This window comes from Panthera tigris, chromosome C2 (assembly GCF_018350195.1).
Source record: "Panthera tigris isolate Pti1 chromosome C2, P.tigris_Pti1_mat1.1, whole genome shotgun sequence".
In the NCBI taxonomy this organism is placed as follows: Eukaryota; Metazoa; Chordata; class Mammalia; order Carnivora; family Felidae; genus Panthera; species Panthera tigris.
In genome coordinates this window covers 41,187,392-41,210,348 of record NC_056668.1, presented here as the reverse complement: position 1 = coordinate 41,210,348, position 22,957 = coordinate 41,187,392, and the positions used below count along the sequence as shown (strand labels likewise).

The window sequence follows — 22,957 nt, the reverse complement described above, 5'->3', positions numbered from 1 at the left end:
GATATTTATTAAGCTGCCAAATAATTATAATTTTCATATGTTCAAAATATCTAATATCCCATCTCTCACAGAGAAATGGGCTTAGATGTGTCTTTTCCTTTGAAAATTCTAATCACTTTTCAGAGGGGTTTACATTTACTAGATACTTAGTGTTATACAAAACAATGTTCTGATCTTCCTTTGAAAATGAGACTGAAAATGCAATGACAGAAACAACTTCTTTCAAGTAAAATTAGAGCTATTTTACTTTCTGCAACTTAAATTATTTTCCCCATGTCTTAAGTTCCCATGGTAAATATTGTATTGGGAAGTTCAATCCATATTTTTCCACAGATAGGCTCCAAAAAATTTCAGTGGGAAAATTATTTGTGTGGTCCAAAGAGTATCTATTTGGCATATAGGTGTTGCCTAAATTATTATTTCCACCCTTGAGACACTGGACCAGGCAAAGTATCTGAAAGTTCACAGATTTTAGCATACTTAAATAAAAAATCATAAAAGCTAATACCCTACAGCTATTTGACAAGGGATGATGTGAACTAGGTTAAAACCTTGGGAAAATACCTTCATACTGACCTGCAAAATGGCCTTCCAGGTCAAGACAAAAAGTAGTAAAAGACCTATTGACAGAAGAAATGTCTTGCTATTTTTTCCTCTTTGAATAATGGGATTGGCAAGATTATACAACTAAAGTTAACCCATACAAGGTAAAGTAATTCATATTTTACTAACACACTGTAATTCTCATTTAGTTGTAAACCTGTGTTATAATGTTACCAACATTTATAAAACCGCCCATGATTTTTGTCTTTTACGGTGATTCATTGCTGATCATCTAACTTGTACTTATTAATTAGGAGGTATTTCAATAGTTACACATGAATTCATTCTACTCCTTAAGTTTAACAACAGTCATATCTCTCCTAAATATGTTTGCAATTAAATTGGCTCTGACTGCTCAAAATAATCTGATTTGTAGTTTTTACAGAACAAAGAACTCACATTTCTTTTTAGTATCTTAAATATGCAAATCCACAGTTTAAATTTATACTGTTTGTTTTTATACAGATTCAAAAATGAACTACAATACTTAAATAACTCACAAGCCAAATACACTCCCTTAGTTTTCCTCTCTTTTTCGTATTTTAAAAAACTTTTTACTTAATTACTGTTTAGATGGTACATTGACATAATTTTATTGAAGGTTTCCAGTAATATCATATAGTAATTCATGTAAGCATATTTGGCATTTACTTCATACAATTTATACTGTTTTCTTCACTGCCTTTTTTACTATTTGGGTGATTCTTAAATGTACATAATAAATATTTAAAATAAATCAAAGAGATATAGTTAGTTTTATACAGAGTCAAGTAAAATGGTTGGACAAATATTTTTACTTAGTTGATTATTTTTTTTGACTCGTGATTTCTTCAAGGCAAGAGTATTATTTATTGTTATAACCTCCCCAATTACCTAAGCTAGTCTTTTATATGGTGAATATTAGGATGTAACACAGTGAAAAACTTCTGGGCTTAACATTTTTAAAATGTAGAATTTTTATTTTATTTTGCTATTGTTATTTGTTTCCTAAACTATATTATCTTAAATCAGTTAAAATCTAAAAGCCTTTCTGGGTCTACAATTAATAAAAATGTCCATCTCTAATTTTAAGGCTGCTTTTGAATAATCAGCAAAAAAAAAAAAAAAACATTCTAGAAAGAATTAGAGAGTGAGTCAAACACTAGATGGGAAAAATCAAGAGTGACTGATATTCAGAAGAAAAGAAATAAAAGCTAACAATATGAGAATAGAGGAAATAACACCTGTGAGTAAATAGGCTAGAAGCTTAATGAAACTTAAAATGAAGTCTCCTTGGAAAAGGAAAACCCTATTTGGAAGAAGGTAGACAACCAATGAATAAATAATGAATAGGCAGGTATATAAATTCATTAAAGACTTTTTCTCTCCCGCCAGATGTCTCTAAGGCCTAAGGTTTAAGGTAAGAGAGAGGCTGTTTGAACGGATGGGTTTGTCACATCTGTTTTAACACAGATGAAACAAGAAAGTAAGAAAGATCACACATTCCAATGACGCCGATGACTAATCATAGCAAGGATGTTCATATACCTTTAACCCACCGCTAGGCACTCTACAATGGGCCAAGTATATATTCATTGGTAATTCTAAAGGGTAGGTATTATCATTCCCCTTTTATGGATGAAGAAACTGAGGCTCAAATTGTTCAGCTGCACACTTGCTAAGCAGCATTCTGGGGCTCTTGATCCAAGCACTCAAACATTTGTCAGTGACAAGAGTATTTTGCTAAATAAAACAATTAAATTCAAACTGAAGTTTGAGGGCAAACTTGGAGGGTTTTTCTGCATCGTGTTAATGCTACCATAACTTACTATATAAATTGGTGAGAAGACACAGAAACTTGTATAAATCAAGGGTTTTATAGCCATTATAAAGCTGTCACAATGTATCTGTCTAATTCACTTGAAAGTTATTTACATTATTACTTATTAGTGGCATATTTCTTTTATTAAAATAAATTCACTGGTTTGAAGAGTCATGGGTATGCAACTGCTAAGAGCAAAGTGGTGATAGAGGGTTGTCATTTTAAACTCAGGGAAAACAAGTAAATTTTTCATAATTCAAGGTAAGAAACCTGGTAATTTTAGTGCAGAAATTAAAGGAGGAGGCATCTAAGTACTAGGTGTGTAAAACAAAAGCCATTTCAGCATTTTCCTAAATGCTGAAAATTTTCCTAAATGCAAAAAAAATTTGCTTTATTATAGGTATGTGAGGCAATTGATTTTCGAAAGTCAGAAAAACAATATTCATCATAAATTCATAAAAGAGAAAGGTATTCTCTCAACTACCATATAAAATATTACCTTATCTCATCTGTTCATTAATTAGTTTAATGATAGTCAGGTGGATCTAGTCTTAGCTTGTTGCAACTGTGTGTGACCTAAATGTCAAATGTGCTCATTTCGAATTAGATGAAAGTTGTGTCTGAAAGACCTAGTAGATTAAAAGACAGCATAAAGTATGTTCTCTCCAGAGCTTACTTTCTAAGCATGCACAGTTGGAATGGTTCATTCAGTAAGTATTCTTTCAATAAGTATCTCATGGAGAATTATACTCTGCTAGTTCAAGGCATGATGCTCCTAAAAAAAGAACAAGACGTGGCCCCTTCCCTCAAAGAACGTTCAGTCTAAAAACAACTGGAAAGACATGCTTCTGAATTCATTAAAATGTATGCACTCATTGCAGTTCCAGAAGGTGCAAACAGACTCAGTAGTAAGTGCTAAGAAACTTCAACAGAGATTTTCAATTTTCTCTACCTCCTCTGTCAGAGTAAGCAGAATCTCCAAACCATTTTGTTATTGAAACCCTGACACGTTCTTTAAAACTTTCTGAATTGACAGAGAAATGAATGGAGAGTAAGAACTGATATCATAAGTCCTAAGTGAAACAAACATAATTATGGACAATCATCAAAAAGTCTAGATGTCTTCATACATCATATCAAACACACTTTTCTATTAAGCTGCTAATGTACAAAAACAAGGAATAAAGTTTGCATTCCACAATGAATGCACAGAGATAAAACACAGAGCAACAGATTCTTCGGTGACATTAATAAGGTATTTGGTACATTAAATCTAAACAAAGTTTGTAGGAGCAGGAATATTTATAGTAACCTCCTGGTATCTGCCTCAAATGTAATTAATTGACTATATAAAAAGCCATTAGCATTCTTATTTTTTTCTCTCCAAACTAAATCAAAACAGATAACATAATTTATTATCCAGGATTAAAAGAAATAATAATAAAGTTCACAAGGTTTCTTGGCATTCATGCAAAATTTCTTCACATCTCCAATCCTTTTTTTTTTAAACATTTATTCATTTTTGAGAGACAGAAAAACAATGTGAGTGGGGGAGGGGCAGAGAGAGCAGGAGACACAGAATTTGAAGCAAGCTCCAGGCTCTGAGCTATCAGCACAGAGCCCGATGCAGGGCTGGAACCCACGAACCATGAGATCCTGACCTGAGCCGAAGTTGGATGCTTAACCGACTGAGCCACGCCAGTGCCTCTTTCACATCTCCAATCTTAAAAAGTTAAAAGAATTATGGTGGGATGTAAGAAGTAAAAATGATTTCTCCAGTGAAAGAAATCAAGTTTATTTTGATTGTCAGTGATTGAAAGCCCAAATAGTAGATGATTTAGGTTTGTAATTTTAATTTTTAATGTTATCATCTTAAAAGAGCTTTATTGACATCCTGTAAAAACAACTCAACCTGCAATTTGACCACATCCAGCAAGTTTACCCAGGTAGGAGAAACATGGCCCAAATGCTTAAGCCACAAACAGTAAATTAAAAGAGATACCAGGATTTCCTCCTCTATCATTAAATTGAGAGAGAACTTATTTAAACTAAAGCCATATTTTAAAATTATGTATTAGAGAAACTAGCAGAAAACCAAGTCTAATACATGATTTCTTACTTTTCTTACTAATCAGTACATTACTTTTTATCAGATGAAGCATGTGTGGGTTGTTTTTTTTTGTTTTTTTTATGTGCATTTCTATTTTACCAAATTTATCACAAGCACTCTCTACCCTCCTGAAACTGCCTTTTTCTGTATTTCCAGTTTGCATGGCATGCAATTCCTGAATGACTCTTTAGTTACCAATATCTCTTTCATTCCTCTCTTATTTTCTTCCTCTAACCAGTCCTTGAAAGAGAACGGTGTACCACTTTCTATTCTTAGCTTTCCCGTGTTCTTTTTTGGCACAGAAAAGGAAGAGCAGCAACATGAAGCATCTAATTGTGGAACATTTTAATTTCCTATCACTTATATCCTCCCACACCAATACCTCCTTCCTCATTAACACTAATAACTTATTTTTAGTTTAAACTATTATTAACTTAGCTCTGTTTAATAATTCAGTTAAAAAATCTATGTTTTTTAAGAGCAAAGACCTAATATTTTAAACACATACACTCTCTCTCTCTCTCTCTCTCTCTCTCTCTCTCTCTCTCTCTCTCACACACACACACATACACAATACACATAGATTTTTGATCTACGAATCAAACTGATTTAGCAGAGATAATGTTTATCTTTGTTTTCCTAGTGTCTAGCACGGACTTTAGTACATATTACAAAACTCGGTAATTGTTGAATAATTGAATAAATGGTGAAAATATATTTTCCACTACTTTTTCTCATTTCAGGAAAAATATACTGTTGTGAAAAGTATATACAAGAAAAGTGTAATGCAATGGTTAGGGTTCTTGTCCTGTACAAAGATAACTTTGGTTTTAATTATAGTTCTGAAACTGATGGATGAGGTTTTTGACAATAAAATGTTTTTATCAATACATTTTTCCTATTTTCAAATGGACATTGTCCTGTTTTCAGCATGCTTAACCAAACTTCAATTGTCCCAATTATCCATTTAGGCTGGAATAAATGGTTCAGAATATTTCATTACTAAGGTCAGAAAATGATCTGGTTATGAAATTTAGATCTTCTATAAAGCCTTCCTGTGGAACAAACTCAGAACACAAAACTCTAATGGGAGAGATATCTACATATTTTGAGATTTTGAGATAATGATTGAATAAACAAATTATAAACTTTACCTTCTAGAATATGTAAGCTCCGTAAGGTAGTTAGCCTCTTCTTCTTACTCCAAAAGTTTCCAATCCCAACAGTGATGATCCAAATCTCTCAATAAAGACTTCTCATTGTTAATGAATAAATTCCACTATTAATTTTGAAATACTCAAAATTAATCTCTCCTTCCCCTACATTGCCAAAGTTCCTTGTACTCCTGGTAGAAGACTGATTGGTCTGTCTTGCATTAAAATTATTCATTTATGTATTTGTCTTTCATAGTAGATGGTGAGTTCCTGCAAGGTACATACAATTCATCTATGTTTCCCCGTGTCTGGCACATTATTACTTTGTACTAATGGATGGTCAAAAACACATATTGAATTAAATTTGGTAGACTTTTTTTGTATATCTAAGATGCTTGGTGATCTGTATATCCAGATTTTATTAGATATCACCCAGGCTAAGCTTAGTCCTCCCAAAATATGACATTTTGGCTATTTGGCTAGTAACTCTTCCAAACAATCTAGAAACAGAAAGATGCGGGAAATGAACTGAAATAGATAAACCATAAATTAACAGATTCTTAGTTACTTTATGCCAACTCACTGCGGTCCTCCTCCTCCTTCAATTTACAGTACTCTTAACTCCTGTAGAATCTGTGTCTTCATGGGGTTTCTTGGTCTCTGTCACCACTGGACTAAACCACAGGGAAGCTGTGTGGATTGAGTTTGAAACTTCAACCTTGAATGAGACGGCCTGGTTTCAGATCTCATCCAGCGCTTATTAAATACACGAAGGCAAGATATTTAACCTGTGAATGCTTTGTTCTCATTTTTTTGAATGGAGATAATAATAATATGTGCCTATAGGTTATTTGGGGGATAAATAAAGACAGCTCATGGATATGAGTTGGCATATAAGCACACTGTCTAGCATCTGGTAAATAATGAATGAATGTTGAAAAAATGTTTTTGAGTTCTGATACAGTGCTTTGAATGAATTTGGCATCCATTAAATATTCCTTTAAATAAAGTGAAGGACACTTGTTTTCTTTTGTGTTAGGCAACTGAAATTCCATGGTCGCTGATCTCTGTGTTAGAAAATTATCCTGAGATTTTAAAAATCTAGCTGTATATGTATTCCAAGTAGTGGGTATGTCAAGCTATTGTCCCATCCTTTTTTTTTTTTTTTTAAAGAGTGACACAATATTTTTTTTTGGAAAAAAACAAAACGAAAGTGATCACATGAAATATACGAAGTTTGTCTAGCTATCTTTTTATCTGTTTCCTTTCTGGGGATTACCATTCTTCTGTGTGCCTGAATATAAGCAGTGCTGATAGAATGTTGACCTGTGAGAGTCACAGCAAGCTATTTGGATCATTCCTCAAGCTTTACTACAAAGTCAACCAAAAAAAAATTAAAAATTAAAAGAAAGGAAACCGTAACAGGCACAGGAAACATCAGCACCGTCACTGACAACAGCAGCAAAATTACAGGTTTTGCACCAGATACGGAACCAATTGGTGGAGTACTGGATTTTTTAAGATGTAGTACAGTAATGCCCAAAGTAATATATTTAAATAAACATTTGCTAAATATGTAAATCAGAACAAAGTAGATTACCTTGATGCATTGTTTAATAACCTGAATACACAAAAATGTTGCGATTAAAAAAGAAAGGAAGCCAAAACTCACCTGTAAACATTAGCAAACGTCAAGATATGACCCTAGGACCACACTCCACCTGTAAATTACATCACTAAAAAAATCATCCCCCCCTTTAAATTACAATCACATCTCACTTCATGGGCCATCTCTAATTCTATTATAATTATTTTTACTGATTTATCTTCATGATCTTTGTCTTGAAAAAATGTGCTATTAATGCATATGTATCTCATTCTGAAACTAGTATTTTCAAATGCTGAGAAAGTCTGTGATGACATAGCATTACTATATCGAAAAGATGCTGTTGATATCCTTCAACATAATAAACTACAAGAATCAAAGATATAGAACTTTGACATAAATGTTACCTCTAGGCGTAATCTTGACATAGAATGCAATAGCATAGTAGTTACTTTAAAAAAGTAGTTCAGTAAATTAAAATGAGGTTAAAAGAGCAATTTTGAATTCATTGTGATTTTTTAAAAAATTTTTTTTAATGTTTATTTTTGAGAGAGACAGAGACAGAATGCAAGTCGGTTAGGGGCAGAGAGAGAGGGAGACACAGAATCCGAAGCAGGCTCCAGGCTCTGAGCTGTCACCACAGAGCCTGACGTGGGACTCGAACTCACGAGCTGTGAGATCATGACTTGAGCTGAAGTCGGACACTCAACCGACTGAGCCACCCAGACACCCCTCATTGTAGATTTTCTAAATACAAGTTAATTTGACTTTTTTTATGTGCTACTAGTTTGTCTTCAAGACAGCATGTAACATAAGTTAATTATTTGTATGCTTTATTTATTTGTATTAATACTTTTATATGATTCTATTTACCTCATTGATACTTATTTTTCATTTCCTTGTAACTTTCAATATGATTATAAAAATATGAAAATTATTTTAAATCCGAACATCTAATGATTAGGTTTCTTGCTCAATGTCATATTTTATGAGATAGTTCTGCATAAATTGATGCATATTGATTTCTCTGAGAAGGAGACACATCTATTCCTGTGCTAGTGTGGATATCAGAGACTGGTTCAGTAGAGACCAAATTAGAAAGAATGGACTTTTTTTTTAATTCCTCCTGAGCTAGGCCTTTATTATTTTATTTAAAATAATTCTCACCAATATCATATATCACAAAGAATACCACAGTGACAAAATATGATTCAAAGTGGATTATAAAGGCTGTTGAGACTTCTCTCCACTCATGTATATAAGCAGGTAGTAACTACTATGTTGTGTCAATTTTAGAACTTTCAAAACCATCCTTGGTAACAATATTTCTGTTGGTGCTTGTCAAGGATCTAAACAACATGGAAAAGTATGAGACTACAGTATAGCCTTTGCTCTCACTACTTTTTTTTTCTTCTATAGACCTAGTCTATAGTCAAAAGCAAAGTGCTATGTTCTGTTCACATTGTTAGAAAGGTTAATTTATGTATAAAGTATATTCATTTCTTCCGCATGTTTGAGATTTAGAATGGCTACAAATTCAATTCATGTGCAGAGTATAACAGCAAACAAAGGTATTAAAAGACTAGGTTCCAAGGACTGAGTAAGTATTTAAGTTCTCCTATGTATTTATACATGTTTTAATAATAATGTCAGTGTGTTCTTAAACACTAAACTTTGCCTAACGCTAAATTAACAAATCTTTGGATTAAATGGAAATTTTCATCTGATATGTCATATCTTACGTGAAAAAAAGGCTATCTTTTAATTTTACTTCTATGAAAATAGAGTTTTAATAAAAATCAATTTGATGGCAGAGCTCAGGTTCTTTGCTACTATATGAAGACTCGAATATGCATTGCAGGTACATTGCATTGCACCTAAGCATTGGTACAGATATTTTCCTGGGCAGTCTAAAGGGCCAAATCATGAAGCAGAGATTTCTTTTAAAATTACCCCTCGATACATCAAACACTATGGTATCCACCCTGGATTTTTAAATAAAATAATCGCTATTAAAGCACTAACACATTGTAAGTGAACGTGTATTTGATGAACAGATACCACTGGAGAATACATTTTATAACAATGAAGTATGTACCACTATGAGGCAGAGAAGCAAACAATGTAGTATCTTATTCTGTTAGAATTAGATTACCTGACTGCCAATGATGTTTCTTCCCTCTACATAAAAGAGACAGTTTTGGGTTTGTTTGTTTGTTTGTTTGTTTGTTTGTTTGTTTTTCCAGTTGATCTGGAGTTATACTACCGTGGTCATTAAACAGCAGAGAACACTTAAAAATAGCATATGTAACACCTCCAGTGTGGTTCAGGCCAGCACCACATAGTCAAGCACGTGAATATCTCTATAACAAACTGTGCATCAACACATCAAGTGAGATAAATTTGGTCTATAAATAGACTCTGTTCAGTTTGAGGCGTGTTGCTTGAGGCATGTTTTACTGCCAAGTGAGTTCGGGCTGCGTTCATTTCTTTCTATGACTCAATGATAAACCCACAGGTGAGTAATACAACTCAAAGGAAAATAGAGAAGACTCTTACCTTGGCACATAAAACCTCTTTCTTCATAGCCAGCATTGCATGAGCACTTGCCAATGGGTACAAGCCATTCACCTTCTGTACTGCAGTACATCCTGGGAGGATCTTCCTCCTTAGAATTGTTAACACAAGAACCTCTAACCTCCACCAGGGATTGGGAATCCATGGGTACTGTGTCTGGAAACATGGCCAGATTCTTCACCGTGAATGGGCACTTTTTGAAGTACACTCTCACAGACACCAAGGCGACACAAGCACCGACATCTTGAAATGCCAAATAAAATCCCTTTTTGTTGACAGGACCTACTTCTCTAATTTCAGTGTTGAGTTTAAGAATACGGTCTCCGAGATCCATTTGGGTGAAACTTTCATCAGCTGCAATAGTGTCAATCTTTGTAAACTGGTGTTCTCTAAATTTGACCCCATGATCATCATCAGACTCCATGTAGTACAAGTTGAAAGTCTCTTTGCAAGTTCCCAAAACCAGTGGAATGCTATTGCAATCCCGTAGAGTGAACTTGAGCTCCACATAGATCTTCTGAGCTGAGTTCCTGGGGACCCAGTTTGTCCTCAGCCAATTATTTTGACTGTGATCCATGACATTGCACACCTGGTAAGTCCTGATGGGTGTGTAATGTTCATCAACACCACTGATCTCTTCCCACTGAAGAATCAAAGGAGAAAAAAATGAGAAATAATGAAATAAGCATAATGAATAATAATGCATACAAGATCAGGGTATTAATGGCATCTCAGAAAATACAAAATATTTAAAGAGAAACTTCAGTGTTACTCATTAAAGATCATGTTATGGAACAACTCCATAACTTTCTTATTTGTAAGTTTATTATTTGCAAGTTTCTATATTCATCGACACTAAGTAATTTAAAATTTTGACTAACACATTTGGATTGTATTGTGGTTTTTCAAATAGTCAGGAAAAAATTGCCTGGCAATTGATTAAAACCAGTCAAAGATTCCAGTATCAAAAACCTCAAATCAATTATGTCAAATAACACTATGAAATGGTTTTATTGTACATATATTTTTATTGTGTTTTTTTTTTGGTTTGTTATTTAAAAAGAGAATGAAAAATACCACTGCCTACAACAAATTTTTATTCATCTTTTTCCAATTTGGTCCAGAATTTTGTAAAATCAGTATCTAGGCATAACAAGGTGAATCTGGATGATGTCATTACCACTTATCTCCATGCATGACATTTTTTTAATAAAACCATTTCAAGGAATAGATGTTGGGTGAACCATGAAAGAAAATCTGAAGTAAAAATACAAACATGCCTCCCCTGCCAACAAAATAAAAAACTAATAGTTATACACGGAAAGCAGAAGACGTAAATGTAGCGAACATTTCAATTCTTAATATGTTTTACTCCCACTGAATTTTACACAAGCAAGAAATAGGTGGCTATTTGGGTTTTCACTGTTATAGCAGTTAAGGTTATCCTAACATAACATGTATTCATTGTAAAAACACTTAAATAGTTTCAGGACTTTGTAGGACAGTGAAGCACTGCTTTCTGTTATCCTTGCGACAGATTTGGGGAAGCTTTTAAGTTAGCATCACGTTGTGGTACTTACGGTTCTGCAACTATTATACCATCTGTTTCTAACTATTACACCTGTGTCTACACTTTCTTTTTGCCATGCCCAATTTTGTCTCGTGCTACAGGAAAATACATCTTTTGCCATGTCATACTTGAATTCAAAGCCTTCTCTGGCTGACCATTATTTATACACATAACTTCACACTCTTTAGTTTGATACTGGCATTCTTCCAAAAACTGATCCTAAAATACATTTATATTTTTCTAAAAGTTTGAATTGAGACTAGTGAATTAGATGTTTCACTTATGCACATACTAGGCTCTCGTCACTGTAAACCTTTTTACTGTTGTCAAAAGCCATGTTAGATTTTCTCTTGTTTATGGTATAACCCCAACCTGACTGTGCTGTTTTCTCCTTGATGCCTTCCATAATCCTGTCATTCTTAAGAAACATTCTGTGCTATATAATCTTTATTAAATACCTAACGCATTTACAAATTTAATCCAGTAGGCATGCTAAGATTAGTTTTGGTTTCCTATGCATTCGCTACGCTTTGGACCTCTTCATATACTCCATAATATGCAGAACACAACGTCATATTTTGAGAGATGTATAAAAATTATTATTTTCTTATAATATATGAAGGAAATCACTCAAAGGAGTGCAAACATAAAGTCCTTATTAGAGAATATATTTTAAATTTATAAATAAACAAAATTCTCATGAAACTCGTTATAAATGCGTTCCACTTTTTTTCCTCCATTGAGGGAGTTAATTGTTTTCATCACGAATGACAAGTTTTCAATACTTAAACGGACAGCATTTAAGATGTACGAACACTTTTGTAATTATAAATCTTAAAAACACATAAGAGTTCCAATCCACAAATTCCAGTCACAAAATTAGATACAATATTAATTTATTGAATTGATGGTAACCACAAGCAAGAAATACAACATTTATTTGGTCTTTGAAACACGTTAAGAAAAAAAAAATAAATTATTTACATTAGGATGTTTGAATTATCAAATCCAATATGTAGGCCTCACTAATGTAATAAACACGTTAAAAACTTCTTACTCTCCCCTGCTCTTCTACCAACCTAAAAACAAAATAAAAGCAAATAGCAAAAAGCACTCTTCATGTTAATAACTTTGATTCCAGAGTTTGGAATACAAGAGAAGTGCTCATTTTCCGGAAGCAAAATGGGCTTGACCTCACTGTCACACCAAAGTCCATGAAAGGAACAAATTTAGAATGTTTTAGAAAACCCTATAACGAATATACAAGCTATATTTATATATTAATATAAGAAAAGAAACACCCTCACTGTACTTTAAATAATCATCAATATACCATTTTCAAACATCCACTCTATGACTGTATTATACAGGAAGTGTTTAAGAAAAAAGGTGTACCTAAGCATCTAAGTTCTGAGGATTGTACTCTGAATTGCCTGTAAGAGTAAAGTCACAGTTAAAGCAAAATTCATATATATGTTTAATATCAGAAAAATAAAAAAAGTGAATAGAGTTGGAACTCCAAAAAACTCTGATGTTAAAAGTCAGCACTATGTGTAATCTCGTCTATTATTGTTACCGTGGTTCTACTATGACACTGTAAAGAACTATGACATTGTACAGAACTAGCAAAAACTCCAGAGATTAAGGCCTTTATTTGCACACTTGAGAGAAAATTAGATCATGGATATCATTATTTAAAAATAAATCAAGTGACTTAAAATTTTTAGATCGAGGGTTTTTTTTGTTTTGTTTTGTTTTTGTTTTTGTTTTTGTTTTTTTCTTATCAGAATAGATAGGAGTGTGTACTTTAACCGATGAATCAGTTGCAAATTAATCCTGCTATGGACAGTATTTTAGTAAACATCAAACAGAGGTTAAGATTAGAGATTTTCATAATTTGAAGTAAAATATGATTTTAATTATAGAGATATCCCCATAGTTTAACATTTTTCCTCTCAATGCTAATTTGGCAGGCTATCACAAGTCCTTGAATGGTGAGGTATAAATTGCAAGAAGATAATACAAACAGCACCAGCATGCTTTGCACATAAAAGGCTGCATAGAGCAATTATCACTTCATTAATTTGTAATCAAGACCAAATTGCCTGTAAGTGATGGTGGCTTGCCCTCTCAGTCCACTGGCAAAAAGAGCAAGTCCCAAACCCTGGCATTTGCTGAGGACTACAGACAGTAGAAATAAAATCCCTAAATGAGCATTTTTCTCAACAGCAGCAGCAACAACAGAAATCACTAATTAAAGCTGTGGTTGTAATGTTTACACTTCATAAACTTAAAGAATGCTCATGTTTAACCTTTCTTCCTATTCCAAGAACTAAAGTATAATGTTCATAATTTATTAGAAATACTATATTGCCATAGTCACTGTCGCAAGGAAAACTTGGGAAAATAAAATGGGTGCCATATAGAACTAACTGGTGACATACAGAATTGCGCGGTACAAAGAGAAGATCTTTCCCTTCATTTTCCTGATTAAAACAAACAAAAAACTCTGCAAGGGGTTTTCAGCAGCAACGTCTTCAGCAGAAGGGAATACAGAACTAGAAAGAATTCAATTTTTTTTCTAATGGTCAAATTCTCCAAAATCAACAATTTTGATATTTAGCCTCTTTCCCAGATTGTTACTCTGAGATTTTATTATTAGACCACAAAGGCCAGAGCTGAGTTCCTTGTGGTTTTATTTTTATTTTTCCAAATGATTTTGACTATTAGAAAATCATGTATCCAGACATCATCTCCCTAAAAAAAGTCGTTCTGAAACCTATTCCCAGGGTATAAACACGGTGAACCTCCCCATTATCAAAACATAGAGTAGGATACAAAGGAGATTATTTATATTTTGCTGGATATAACAGTTCCTTGTCACTGAGTGAAACATGTATTTTGGGAGGAAAACATATATTTTTAATAATTTATCAGTATTTAACCTAATAACTATCATTCTGATAAGTCTCAATGATAGTAATTAAGGATTTATACTCATTGATATTAATTACTCTCTTGGACACATTTTTAGCTACTTGCTAATAGGAAGTAAGGAGGAAAATGTTTACATTTTCTAAGAGAGGAGAACTTGCAATATGTTTAGTGCATAGGCTGACATAATTTGGGAAACATTTAAAAAGTAAGAAAAAGAACTGTCATGATTTACCTTATAAGATTTAAAACCAGTTTCTTAGAAATTTGCAGAAGACAATTAAAAAAATGATCACCGATAGTCTTAGTTTACAATATTACATTTGCATTTCAATGGTTAATAAGAAACACATAATTCTGCACTTTACTAAATGTTAATGATGACTAATCTTGCACTCAAAAATTGCATTAGATATTAAGTTGATTCATGCTATTCTTTCTCCACTCATATTTCTTGATCCCATGTTTATTCCCCTCTGTACACATGCATAGCCATTTCAAAATTCAGTGTTCATCCTAGAAATACTTGAACATTTACCATGCATCAGCATTTTACACGTGGAAATCCATAATCACTTACAGTAAGAACGTCACTGTCAATTGTCAGGCACAGCTATATCTATAAAAATCATATCTCCATTTATTAATAAATAGTTTTTAGCCCATTCTGGTCTGAAGAGCATGCACACAGATAACTATTTCTAATACCATTCTATAACAAGATAGAGTAAGATAAAAGAGTTGAAACAAGTAAGGAATAGAATTGTTTGGTTTTTAATTTGTCTCGCTGTTGATGTTGATTTTTGGTCAAATCAGAGAATTACCTTTGTAACCAGGGAATGAAAAGAGAGATGGGGACTTGATGTTGAAAACACACATCAGATAACAAGGTATGGATTAGAGTCTAAGAATAGAAATGCCCCAAAAGGGCAGGCCTGGGATGGTATGACTGGTAATCTTAATAATAATGACTACTATCCACTCTCCTACCCACCCTTAACTCCTAAGTATTCTACAAAAATTTGATAATCATCAAATTAGAATTGCCTTACTTAAGGGGGGAACAACATCCTAGTTAGGGTAAAGCACACCAAAAAGAGGTAAAAACTAGGAAAGGAGTGAAAGGCCGGACAATATTAATAAGGAAAGCCAACAAAAGATTTCAGAGAGTGAGACAAAGAGTGAGGATGACGTGAGAGCCCTGTTTAGAATTCTCAGGAATACTGAACGTGCCATGGTACTTTCTGTAGCTACAGTAAGCCGCAGGCTGTTAAAGACGGTGTCTTCGGGTGTGGGGCTCCTGGGGTCTGCTATCCGTACCTACCTTGGATCCTCTGTCTTTACTTTAGCCACTCCCTCACACACAAATGGTTCCATCTTCACGCTCAGTGTTTCTCAGTTCCTTAAACCTCTAGACTGAGACAAGAACTAAAGTGGCCACGGATTCACCATCTTGATTTGAGTCGTTTTCCTCCCTGGTGGGGTTCAGTGGTACACTGTGCTGAGACCTCAGGGCTGTTGCCACAGCTTTGCACCTGTGGACAAGTGTGCCATATTTCTGACCACACAGTCTGTCTAATTCCCTACATCGATGGTTCTTATTTCTGGTAACATTAGCCAGGGAGCCTTTTAAAAATACTGCTTCAGGGTTTCTGTCCAAACTAATTATTTGTTTTTAAATTGTCCAGGCAATTCTAATGTATCCCTAAGGTTGAGAACCAATGTTATACATCCTTTGCCAACAGGATTATTAACCTCGGATGTCTACTTGACTTGGCTGCATACTCCAATACCAGCTTCCAAGATTTATGAATCTCCTCAGAAACTCTGTCTAAAGTTTCTAGATAGCACTGCCCTGTCTCTGTAGAATGGACTTTTGCTCAGCCCTCATCCCATCTGTTTTACGATTTTAGATTTGCCAAGTCCCAGACATGCCTTAAAGAAGCTCACCTGAATAACCTCATCTTCTACCTCCCACAAAGACTGGTAAGATTCTATTCTAACGAGCAAAGTAAATCTAATCATAGTGTTCTATTTCACATCTGGTGGTAAATGCAAAGCGTGTGCATTACAAAAAGATGTAAACAGTGTGTGTGGGAGGGTTACCTTCAAGCACATAGTTCTCCTGGTATGAATGCAAGAGAACGGTTTTAGACATCTTACTCTTTTTACAGTTTGCTATAGTTCGGTAGTTTCCTACTGTGATTTTCTGTGGTGATTTGTGATGTCTTAAGATGCCTCTCTAACAGTAGTTTTATTAAATTCTAGATGCATTTGTTAAATATTTCTATGTAAAGCTTAGATTAGAAGCCATGGATAGTAAAAAAATAAGTGACATGTGACTTTTGGTCTCCAGAAATTGATGCCAGAGTGAGAGGCATATGTGTCACATAAGGCAGATGATAATACACTTGCTCTTCAAGGTACTTCAAGGACTGGGGAAAGAAAGGATTTCTGCTGGAAGGAAAGTTGTGGGAAAACATTAAGGAAGAAGAGACAGAAGGGTAATAAAGATAGCGCTTCTACAGGTGGAAATATGGGGGCATACACATACTAAGTGTGAGCAAATACAAAGATATGTGGGGACAGAACCTGTTTAAGGAATTGGAATACAGTTTGGCTAGAACACAGGGCGCTTAGCAGTAGGTCTGGGGGCAGTCACTTAGAACAGAAAGGCCTGGGTGCTTGGGTGGTTCAGTCAGTTAAGGCTCTGAGTTCAGTCCAGGTCAGGACCTCACGGTTAGTGAATTGGAGCCCCACATTAGGCTCTCTGCTGTCAGGGCAGAGCCTGCTTTGGATCCTCTGTCCCCTTGCTCTCTGCCCACTCCCCACTCACGCTCATTTTCTCTCTCTCATAAATAAACATTAAAAAAAATGAGCTTGGATGGCTCAGTCGGTTAAGTGTCTGACATGGGCTCATGAACTCAGGTCATGATCTCGCGGTCCATGAATTTGAGCCCTGAGTCCAGCACTGTGCTGACAGCTAGGAACCTGGAGCCTACTTCGGATTCTGTGTCTCCCTCTCTCTCTGCTCCTCCGCCGCTCACACTCTGTCTCTCAAAAATGAATGAATGTTAATTTTTTTTTTAAAGAAAGGAAATGAACAGAAAGACCTGGGACAATTTGGAAATATCAATTGGCATGCCTCAACTTCATTTGCTACAGTGAGAAACCACTGAAAATAGGCACAGGGTTAGCTCGGGACTGGGAGTCGATTCTCCGAAGAAAAGAAGAGGGCTTTGGAAAAACTGCTGCAAAGATCCAGAAGAGATGTTGTAAGAAGATAACCTCTGTTGAATGAACGTACACTGAATATTTCCCAAAAGATTATAGAAGGATGTACGTTTTTCTTATGAATGTAACCAGGATACACCCACAAGTGCAGAGAGTAACAGAGCTCATTATACTAGAACTTTTTGACTACTAAAATATATATTTCAGAAAGACTCCTGTTTGTACTGAAAGACTGAAAGCATCGATAGAAAAAATATCAAAGTGCATGCACATATATAAATGCATTTTGTTTAAGTTTTCTCTTAATGAAACAGTGCTCTCATTAAATTCGACATATGTCCTTTTAAGAACATTTCATTTATATTTATTGAGTAACTACTGTGTGCCAAGCTCTAGTTCAATAATGTAGTAACAAAAGAGATAAACAGGGTACCTGAACTTAAGGAACATATTGTCCTTGTGTTATATCCATCGTTATATCAACTTTTATTTTATAAAGACATATTCACTTATTTTTTTATTCATTATTCGTTCCCCTCTACATAGTCTCTGGTTCGGCTCATCTTTCCCCTCCCAAACATCTAGCATGGTGCCTAAAATCAAGTAGCCAATTTACTAAATTTACTAAAATTCAACATCATGCAATGTGCCAAATATTAAAGTTATATAACGAACAAAGCACAGAAGTATGCTTTCAGGTGAATAATGAATTGAATTTTAAAAATCAATATTTTGTATAATTATGTCTCAAAGAGTGGCCCTACTGAGTAAATATAAATCCGATTCTATGTTTCTAAGCATTTTTGTAATAAAAAAAATTCACAGGAAGTAAATTGCTAGGAACTATGTGTCAATAAATTTATGATAAAGATTTTTAGAATAGATGGTGACAGAAATTTGGAAGATGAAGAAAAAGAATCTTAAAGTCTGGGAGATGGTGGAAAAACTTTCAAAAATGAATCAAAATGCTTGAAGATCTACCAGAAAAGTGAATTTCTAGTCAGAGGGACCGATTTGCAACAGATGTGATCAATGTACCAAAATATAAAAAATACCATGTGGAAATTTATACAAATTCCCATTCTCAAACGTTTTCAATTTGAATTTATTTTTTCTGCAAGGGAATGAATATCAATATCAAAGGAAATATAGGAAAAGTCCAATTTGCATTATAGCGTTTTGATTTTTAACGGTGAAATATTTCTATTTATAATGGAAAACACATAATTGCAAATATGGTATTCTTAGAACTATAACCATATAGTATATACCATTATCTAAAAATTGTCTCAGCAAAAAGGAGGTTGATGTGGTTAAAAAACAATTTAAGAAACCATTTATCTGTCCTTAAAAGTTGGAAAAATTGTTTATATTTATCAGTGATTTTCTCATTCTGTGTTCTTATTCACATATAGCCAAATGACTTTACTTTTTATAGAATAAATTTCCTTGAAAATTAGGGAGTAGGACATTGAAACTATCATGTTTCCAATTCTTGGGAAAATGTTCAATATGAAATTGTCCAATAAAAAGGTAATTTTAGAATTCAGAATAACTGCTTGGAAATAATGGGGGGAAATTCCATGCACATTGGTTTCACTTGTCTAGACTGAAAACTGTGCTAAGATGGACATTTACAGAATTATTACAAATGGCCAACTACTTAGAAATTAATGCATAGCAGTGACAGCAGTGCATTTCATATCAGTTGTGAGATTCATGTAATTTCCTGCTATGATAATGGGTCACAGCCACAGTAATTCATAGCAATTTACGATATACCTGTGGAGCACTCACAGTGACGGAAATGAAATTAACTCATGTCACTGTGGAACATATGCTAAGTTTTATAGATCTTCAGATAACTAAGTTTATTTTTAACACAATAAGTGTGATTCTTGAGAGCAATTCCCTGAAATGTAAGCTGCTTTACAGCAAGCATTTTAAAGCTGCAGATTTCTTCTGCAGTTCTTTTCACAAGGGTGGCAAACTTATTTCACAGGAATATTTTTAATCCTTTATCCATTGATATCCTGGGGAGCCCAGATTAAGGGTCTAAGCTCTAGAGACAAAGGGACCCTGGATTTGAAACCTAGCTCTGCTACTTAATAGGAAAATCAACCGATTTCCTTTTTTTCCTTAAATTTATTTATTTGAGAGAGGAGAGAGGCAGAGGGAGAGAAAGAGGCAGAGGGAGAGATAATCCCAAGCAGCCTCCATGCTATCAGTGCAGAGCCCCACTCCTGGAGCTCGATCCCACAACCTGTGAGATCATGACCTAAGCCAAGATCAAGAGTTGGATGCTCAACTGACTGAGCCACCCAGGTGCCCCTACTGACCCTGATTTAATTCACACATCTGTAAAATGGGAAAAAAATAATAGTAAACTCTGGAGATGTGACCAACAGTAGATTATCCATTTAAAATAGGTGTAATCTGGGGCACCTGGGTGGCGCAGTCGGTTAAGCATCTGACTTCAGCCAGGTCACAATCTCGCGGTCCGTGAGTTCGAGCCCCGTGTCAGGCTCTGGGCTGATGGCTCGGAGCCTGGAGCCTGTTTCCGATTCTGTGTCTCCCTCTCTCTCTGCCCCTCCCCCGTTCATGCTCTGTCTCTCTCTGTCCCAAAAAATAAATAAAAAACGTTAAAAAATTTTTTTTAAAATAGGTGTAATCTTGTGCTGCACCTGGGAAGCAGTAAACAAATATTATTTATTACTTTGCTAAAGCTGAGTTAACTGCAAATGTCATCAGAATACACAGATTTTTTCCGTATAAAATAATAAGAATATGTTTCAAATTCAAGCTTTCCTTGTTTCTTATTTTTTTTTAACTCATCCAGGATTTATTTACTTAAGGTCACCACAACTTGTGACAAGTGTATTTTGTTTTACTGTCCTGAAATTCAATAAATATAATAAATAACAAAACTTAACAATACTGAACCAATTCATGTTTTATTATAAATGAGTCTGCTGTCTTTTATCTTTGAGAAGTTTGCTATTCTAGGTGGAGTACATTTCTGCCAATAATATTCCACAATGTGCCAGGTACCATATATAGTTCTTTAATTTTATTAGACATTCCACTTCAATTCCTTTCACTATTCTTTTTTTTAAATAAAAGGTATATAATCTATCTGTATAACATGCTAACAGTCATATTCTATAATTTAATAAAATGAAAATATATATTATTCTTACTATGGTTTTACTCCATACTGGTCAATGTGTGGTGTCGATTATCTCATATCAGCATGGAAATAATAATATTTTCTTTCATATAGGATTATTCAGTTGCTTAATAGATGAGATTGATAGTTAATAAGTGCTTACATAGTTCTTACCATTAACTAGGTAAAAAAATGTTTATCAAGCCCTTACATACTATAAAATTATTTTCTGGTACTCTCATTATGATAAAGATGCAGAAGTGAGGGTTTCCTGCCCTTGAAAACCTTACATTATAAAAGCAGATATATGTGTCTACAAGTCTTAACATTAGACAGTCATTCATTTGTTCAACAGAAATCCATTGTAGGCCATGTGCTCTTCTACTCCCTGGGGACCTCCTCCCCTTCATGAAAAAAATAATAAGAAAGCCACCAGTGTTTTCATACAGCTTATGTTGTACTGAGAGAAAACGAAGAGTAAGCACACACACACACACACACACACACACACACACAGAGGCATACACACGATAGGTATGATGGTGATAATCATTACAAAGAAAAACAAAGATAAAAACAGGAATACCACAAATGGGTTGATTAAAATGATATTTTAGATAGGGTAACCAGGCATAAGGTCTCATTTTTCCAGCCACCTGAATGGAGTGAGAAGCCAGGCCAAGAGAATATCCGCTGATAAAGCAGCTCAGGCTGAGAGAACAGAAAGTCCGTTGGCTAGGAGACTGAGGATGGTGTTATAATCCACGCATAGCACAGAAGCCACTGAGTGTGAAACACAGTGATCCAGGCATTAAGTGGTAAAATACTAAATCAGAGAGATTGTGGAATATAAAAGCATTTAGGTCATTGTTGACCACGTGACAGAATTTGGATTTTATTCTCAGAAAAAATCAGAAGTCAGTAAAGGGTGTGGCCAGAAGAGTGACATGATCTGATTCATGTATTAAAAAGTTTAAGAGCTGCTGTGTAGGAAATAAACTTTAAGGAGAAGTGGTCTAAGTGGTGAGATCATTAGGAGGTTATTATAATAGCTTAGGTGACAGAGAACAGAATGTTATCAATGAGACAGAGAAAGAATAGATCAAGTTCTGGAAATATTTTGGTAGTAGAGCCAAAGGATTTGATGATACATTGGGTGTGGGACATTAGAGAAGGGTGGAGAATGTCATATATCCATCAAAGAATGGCAATGACCAGTGTGAGGCCAGAGAAAGAGAAGAACAGCTAAGAGATGGCATTTAGCAAGAAATTTAAACATAAGTGGAATTTTTGATGAGTAAAAATAGGTAAAAATGGAGAAAAGAGGAAAAGGAACACAATCCAGGCACAGGAAGAAATATGGAAAAATGCATAAAAACACAAAAGTACTAACTCAGTTTGGTTATCATGAAGCAGATAAAATGAAAGAGGAAGCTTCCTTGATTAATTCAACATGTTTTTACTAAACACCTGTTATACACTAGGGATTCTATTAGGTGCTGGAATTATATCAACAACCAAAATGTCTGAAATATCTCTCTGTGGGGAGCTTACGTTCTAGTGGAAAAGACAGACCAAAAAAAAAAGATAAGTTAAATTTACATTTTCTTGTATACTGGTATGTTTTAAGAAGAAGCAATAAAAGACAAGGAGAGGAGACAGTTGTGTATGTTGGGAGGAAGAGAAGATTTTAAAACAAATGACCCAGGGGCACCTGGGTGGCTCAGTTGGTTAAGCGTCCAGCTCTGGGTTTCAGCTCAAGTCATGATCTCATGGTTTCATGAGTTTGAGCCCCGTGTTGGGCTCTGAGCTGACAGTGTGGAGCCCGCTTGGTATTCTCTCTCTCTCCCTCTCTCTCTGCCCCTCTCTCACTCATGGGTGGGCTCACAAGCATGCTCTCTCTCTCTCTTTCAAAATAGATAAACTTTAAAAAAATATTAAAAAAAAAACCCGAAGGACCCAGAAAGACCTCACCAAAAATGTTAATTAAACACCTGAAAGGATGGGCTCCTGGCAAAGGAAGACTTCCCTGAGTAGGTGATATTTTAGTAAAGAAGTATGGATGCATCAGGAAAGAGCATTCAAGGCAAAGGAAAAAGAAGTAGAAGGCCCCGAGGAGTGTATCTGGAATAAAAAGCCACAAGGAGTAAGGTGTATGTGTTCCTCAGAAGAGGGAGGAAAAGAGTATAGCAGGGGAAG

General features: G+C 34.7%; 1 protein-coding gene across 3 annotated transcripts in view; it reads right to left on the bottom strand.

Moving 5' to 3' along the window:
- EPHA3 (EPH receptor A3) overlaps positions 1–22,957 on the bottom strand; it is a 344,884-nt gene that overhangs the window by 244,985 nt on the left and 76,942 nt on the right. For 2 of the 3 annotated variants that reach the window (XM_042956713.1, XM_042956714.1), the window contains exons 1-2: positions 12,817–12,844; positions 9,834–10,494 (exon numbers count right to left, since the gene is read on the bottom strand). In XM_042956713.1, coding sequence (XP_042812647.1) covers positions 9,834–10,428 — 595 coding nt within the window. In that variant the 5' untranslated portion in view covers positions 10,429–10,494; positions 12,817–12,844. Of the gene's footprint in view, positions 1–9,833; positions 10,495–12,816; positions 12,845–22,957 lie in introns of those variants that run through there. The other variant, XM_042956715.1, reaches the window with a different exon arrangement.